The 5,864-nt window shown below is 42.8% G+C and overlaps 1 protein-coding gene across 1 annotated transcript; it reads left to right on the plus strand.

Moving 5' to 3' along the window:
* Positions 1-580: 580 nt before the first annotated feature.
* LOC143786093 (hemoglobin subunit alpha-4-like) lies at positions 581-2,005 on the plus strand. Its single transcript, XM_077275302.1, has 3 exons — positions 581-720; positions 1,105-1,309; positions 1,815-2,005. The coding sequence occupies exons 1-3, from the start codon at positions 626-628 to the stop codon at positions 1,941-1,943; spliced, it is 429 nt and encodes a 142-aa protein (XP_077131417.1). The 5' UTR covers positions 581-625; the 3' UTR covers positions 1,944-2,005.
* Positions 2,006-5,864: the final 3,859 nt, after the last annotated feature.

Here is a 5,864-nt window from a genome sequence, read left to right on the forward strand (position 1 = left end):
AATAACCTGGTCAAAAACTGTTTCACTCCTGAGGCGTATTTAGTGTGGCTGATAATTGAGGAAGATTCGTTCCTGATAATTGGTCTGCCTAAACAGACTGACGAACACCAGACAAACAAGCAAAACAGGCTTCAAAAATCATCATTTTAGGCAACACATTGTCCTGTGTAAACAGGTGATTTGCTGCCAATATTAGAACACAGAGAACAGAACAATCGTGTTACTGATCGTTCTGTGCATATTACAGGCAGCTCAGCAAATCTAAGCAGGCGATTAAACATCTGTCAATCGTATAACGGAGGCGATCGTGTCCTGTATGGACAGCCTTACTCAATAATTTCTTAAGATGTCCAAAAATAAAGTTAATTTATTTTAAATAAAGAGAAAAAAATAAATTGCAATGAATCCCAAGTTTCAAACCAATACCAGATGCTTACCACTGCACATGGTTCTACACAGGCAGCACTTTTTCACAATCTATAGGGTGTATCTTCAAAATAACCAATGGCCGTGGACAAGTATACATTTCTGCTGACCCTTCCTCTATAAATTCCCAGTGTCCTGACACAGAGCACAAAACTTCTGCGTCTTACCCTACAGCTCACATCGACCACACACAAAAAACATGACTTTCTCTGAGGTTGAGAAGGCTGCCATCGTGGCCATCCTGGGCAAAGCCTCTGGAAATGTGAGCGCTCTCGGTGCTGAAGCTTTGGAAAGGTAACGAGTTCATTAATTGGTATCAGTTATGTTTTACACTAAGAGAAAATAACATAATATTAGAACTGTTTTAGATGTAAAGGGGATGTCAGCACTGGTATGTGGGAAACTTATCTTTGGAATAAGTCATTAATATCAGATCTCTTTGCAGCAATGGCTGGATGTACCGTGTGAAGGGCTGGAAGAACACTGTACTGGCCGTGCTCAGGTGCTGCAGCTCAGCTCGCATCGACATTAATGGCAGCTGAGCTGCTGTACCCAAGAACAGTCAGCAATCTGATATTGGTAACCTTTATTTAGTATAGGTTATCAATGTTTAAGTCCTGGGCAAACTTTTTAAAGATTACCCTGCTCTATGTGTAAACCTTGCGTCTTTCCTTTTAGGATGTTCCTGGGCTTCCCCCAGACCAAGACTTACTTCGCCCACTTTGACCGCAGCCACGGATCCACTGATCTCCAGACACATGGAGGAAAGGTCTTGGGGGCTCTTGCAGAGGCGGCCAAACACCTGGACAACTTGGAGGGATCCCTGTCCCAACTGAGTGACCTGCATGCCTACAACCTGAGAGTGGACCCAGGAAACTTCAATGTAAGACTCCTATTAACGTTCACTAAAACAGTCTCTACCACACAGCAGAAGGCCACCTTCACACGTTCAGTGTTTGGTGAGTTTTTTACCTTAGTATTTGTAAGCCAATATCAGGAGTGGGTGATAAATACAGAAGTGGTGACGTGTTTCTATTATACTTTTCCTCTGATTGTTCCACTCCTGATTTTCGCTTACAAATACTGAGGTAAAATACTGACTAAATACTGAACGTGTGAACATGGCCTAATACTAAGGTTTTCTTCCCTAAAACCCTTGCTTCATACTGCAGCACATAGGATGCTTACAAAACACAGACCTGTTCCATGTTCTTCCCTCCGGGGTCTGTGCCCAGCATTAGCATATCAGCTTCTGTATTAATGTCCAGTAAATACCATTATTGCCTAGCTTAACAATGGGGTCTTGTCTGTTGAGTTAGGGGAGAGGGCCACATGTAAGTTTGGCTTGTAAGAATATATTTTATTAATGTTCTCCTTTTGTGTTCCAGCTGCTGTCTCACTGCATCCTGGTCACCCTGGCCGCTCACTACTCCGCTCACTTTGATGCCGTCACCCATGCTGCTTTTGACAAGTTTCTTGCAGTCGTGTCTAACATCCTCACCTCCAAGTACAGATAAGAAGACCGTTCATTAAACTGATATTGTATCTGAAAAAAACCCCAAATAAAACAAAGTATTTTCTATTGACACCTCGTCTCTGTACATATATCATTTAGTATATTTTATGCATGATTCATTATACTCTTGTAAGTGACTTATCAAGGTTTTTGTGGCACGGCCTTTAATAGGTAGTGGGATGATGCTTTTCTGGGATTTTGCCTACACAGTGTAGAAAACTGCACAGAGAGGAGATCGGCGAGGCTGATGTGTCCTGTCACCTGTGCAGAGGTTTATAACTGCACGTCTGGATAGGATATATCCTAGGAAAACATGGGGGCCGATACAACAAAGCATTATGCCAGAACTGAAATAAAACACTATGAAAAGTTACAACATTTTTGAACAATGCAAAGTTGTGGAAAAATGTTGCAACTTTTGACATTTTCACACCAGACCTGCCCAACACCAACAAAATGGGTGGAGCTGGGGTAAGGCAGGAGCATGGCAATGCCCACCTGTCTGATCCTCTACCAGACGTGGCTTAGCTAACGCCAGGAACCTTAAGGTACCTTCACACGAAACGACATTATAACGATATCGCTAGCAATCCGTGACGTTGCAGCGTCCTCGCTAGCGATATCGTTTCGTTTGACACGCAGCAGCGATCAGGATCCTGCTGTGATGTCGCTGGTCGCTGAATAAAGTCCAGAACTTTATTTGGTCGTCCGATCGCTGTGTATCGTTGTGTTTGAAAGCAAAAGCAACGATACCAGCGATATTTTACACTGGTAACCAGGGTAAACATCGGGTTACTAAGCGCAGGGCCGCGCTTAGTTACCCGATGTTTACCCTGGTTACTAGCGTAAAATGTAAAAAAAACAAACAGCACATACTCACATTGCGTCCCCTGCAGTCTGCTTCCTCCTCTGACTCAGCGCCGCAAAGTGAAAGTGAAAGCAGCACAGCGGTGACGTCACCGCTCTGCTCTCACTGTACGGCGCTCAGTCAGTCAGGAAGTGGACGCAGGGGGACGTGAATGTAAGTATGTGCTGTTTTTTTTTTTTAGATTTTACGCTGGTAACCAGGGTAAACATCGGGTTACTAAGCGCGGCCCTGCGCTTAGTTACCCGATGTTTACCCTGGTTACCAGGGGACCTCGGCATAGTTGATCGCTGGAGAGCGGTCTGTGTGACAGCTCTCCAGCGACCAAACAGCGACGCTGCAGCGATCGACATCGTTGTCGCTATCGCTGCAGCGTCGCTTCGTGTGAAGGTACCTTTACTCCAGTCCATGACTGGAGTAAGATTTCTAGCTAGGCGCATAACACTTTTAAGACACACCTGAGTCATTAACTGGAGTGTGCCTCTTAATGACTCACGCATCTCTTACTCCACCGTGCCCCTTCATTAAGACGTGGTGTGCACAATGCCAGTCTTCATGAACTGGGCCCAAAATCTTTTACAATGGTTACCTTACCAGCTATTACAGTGAAGATTCTCTAATTCAGGGTACATATTGGGTCTATGTAAAAATTTAAAATGAGTCCCTCAGGTACTGGTCCATACTACTTGCCTAACCCCAATGGGCAGGAGGAATGAGTGCACCACTTTTTATGCACACCTTCGTATATATAAACTATTAAGGGGATTCTTCAATTTAGGAAAATTAATTTTAAAATATTCTACAAGAGAATTTTTGGATTCAGAGTATATTTTTTTGCTCAGGATGTGATACCTTGGCCAAAAAAGACAGTGGTTAAAAAAATGACATTGCTATAGAGAATTGTTAGGCTCACTTTGTGAAGTGGACCTACTAAGCCCTAGTTCCGGGTAGGTAAACGGTACACAGGCGTCGGTGCAGCCAGCAGGATAGCGTGTGGGGAGAGAGGACGTGGTGCAATCAGGAGTCTTGGGAGCAACAGGACGGATGCAATAAAGTCAGCAAGGAAAAGGCAGGTGAGCACGATGTGCACAGGAGGTGGTAAAAACCAAGCATATAATTACATAAAGCAGCCTACATCACATCAAAATACACACTGAGTAAAGAAAAATAAATAAATAATAAGTTACATATAAATGTAATGAACATATTGTATAACCATGTGCGTGTAACATAATTTAAACACGCAAAATAAATACTAATGCCCAGGGAATACACATATATGGGCCAGCATCATCCACAGGGACCAAATGGATATATAGATGTCTCATAACAGAACAACTGTATCACAATTTACAACAAACGATCATATATGTGATAAAAATACAGGTCCTTCTCAAAAAATTAGCATATAGTGTTAAATTTCATTATTTACCATAATGTAATGATTACAATTAAACTTTCATATATTATAGATTCATTATCCACCAACTGAAATTTGTCAGGTCTTTTATTGTTTTAATACTGATGATTTTGGCCTACAACTCCTGATAACCCAAAAAACCTGTCTCAATAAATTAGCATATCAAGAAAAGGTTCTCTAAACGACCTATTACCCTAATCTTCTGAATCAACTAATTAACTCTAAACACATGCAAAAGATACCTGAGGCTTTTAAAAACTCCCTGCCTGGTTCATTACTCAAAACCCCCATCATGGGTAAGACTAGCGACCTGACAGATGTCAAGAAGGCCATCATTGACACCCTCAAGCAAGAGGGTAAGATCCAGAAAGAAATTTCTCAACAAATAGGCTGTTCCCAGAGTGCTGTATCAAGGCACCTCAATGGTAAGTCTGTTGGAAGGAAAAAATGTGGCAGAAAACGCTGTACAACGAGAAGAGGTGACCGGACCCTGAGGAAGATTGTGGAGAAGGACCGATTCCAGACCTTGGGGTACCTGAGGAAGCAGTGGACTGAGTCTGGTGTGGAAACATCCAGAGCCACCGTGCACAGGCGTGTGCAGGAAATGGGCTACAGGTGCCGCATTCCCCAGGTAAAGCCACTTTTGAACCATAAACAGCGGCAGAAGCGCCTGACCTGGGCTACAGAGAAGCAGCACTGGACTGTTGCTAAGTGGTCCCAAGTACTTTTTTCTGATGAAAGCAAATTTTGCATGTCATTCGGAAATCAAGGTGCCAGAGTCTGGAGGAAGACTGGGGAGAAGGAAATGCCAAAATGCCTGAAGTCCAGTGTCAAGTACCCACAGTCAGTGATGGTGTGGGGTGCCATGTCAGCTGCTGGTGTTGGTCCACTGTGTTTCATCAAGGGCAGGGTCAATGCAGCTAGCTATCAGGAGATTTTGGAGCACTTCATGCTTCCATCGGCTGAAATGCTTTATGGAGATGAAGATTTCATTTTTCAGCACGACCTGGCACCTGCTCACAGTGCCAAAACCACTGGTAAATGGTTTACTGTCCATGGTATTACTGTGCTCAATTGGCCTGCCAACTCTCCTGACCTGAACCCCATAGAGAATCTGTGGGATATTGTGAAGAGAAAGTTGAGAGACGCAAGACCCAACACTCTGGATGAGCTTAAGGCCGCTATTGAAGCATCCTGGGCCTCCATAACATCTCAGCAGTGTCACAGGCTGATTGCCTCCATGCCACGCCGCATTGAAGCAGTCATTTCTGCCAAAGGATTCCCGACCAAGTATTGAGTGCATAACTGAACATTATTATTTGTTGGTTTTTTGGTTTGTTATTAAAAAACACTTTTATTTGATTGGACGGGTGAAATATGCTAATTTATTGAGACAGGTTTTTTGGGTTATCAGGAGTTGTATGCCAAAATCATCAGTATTAAAACAATAAAAGACCTGACAAATTTCAGTTGGTGGATAATGAATCTATAATATATGAAAGTTTAATTGTAATCATTACATTATGGTAAATAATGAAATTTAACACTATATGCTAATTTTTTGAGAAGGACCTGTATATATAGTCCCCCAAGTGAGGCATGATACCCAAAACAGTAATACAGTAACTGAAGTCCTT

The sequence above is a fragment of the Ranitomeya variabilis genome, chromosome 7 (assembly GCF_051348905.1).
Source record: "Ranitomeya variabilis isolate aRanVar5 chromosome 7, aRanVar5.hap1, whole genome shotgun sequence".
In the NCBI taxonomy this organism is placed as follows: Eukaryota; Metazoa; Chordata; class Amphibia; order Anura; family Dendrobatidae; genus Ranitomeya; species Ranitomeya variabilis.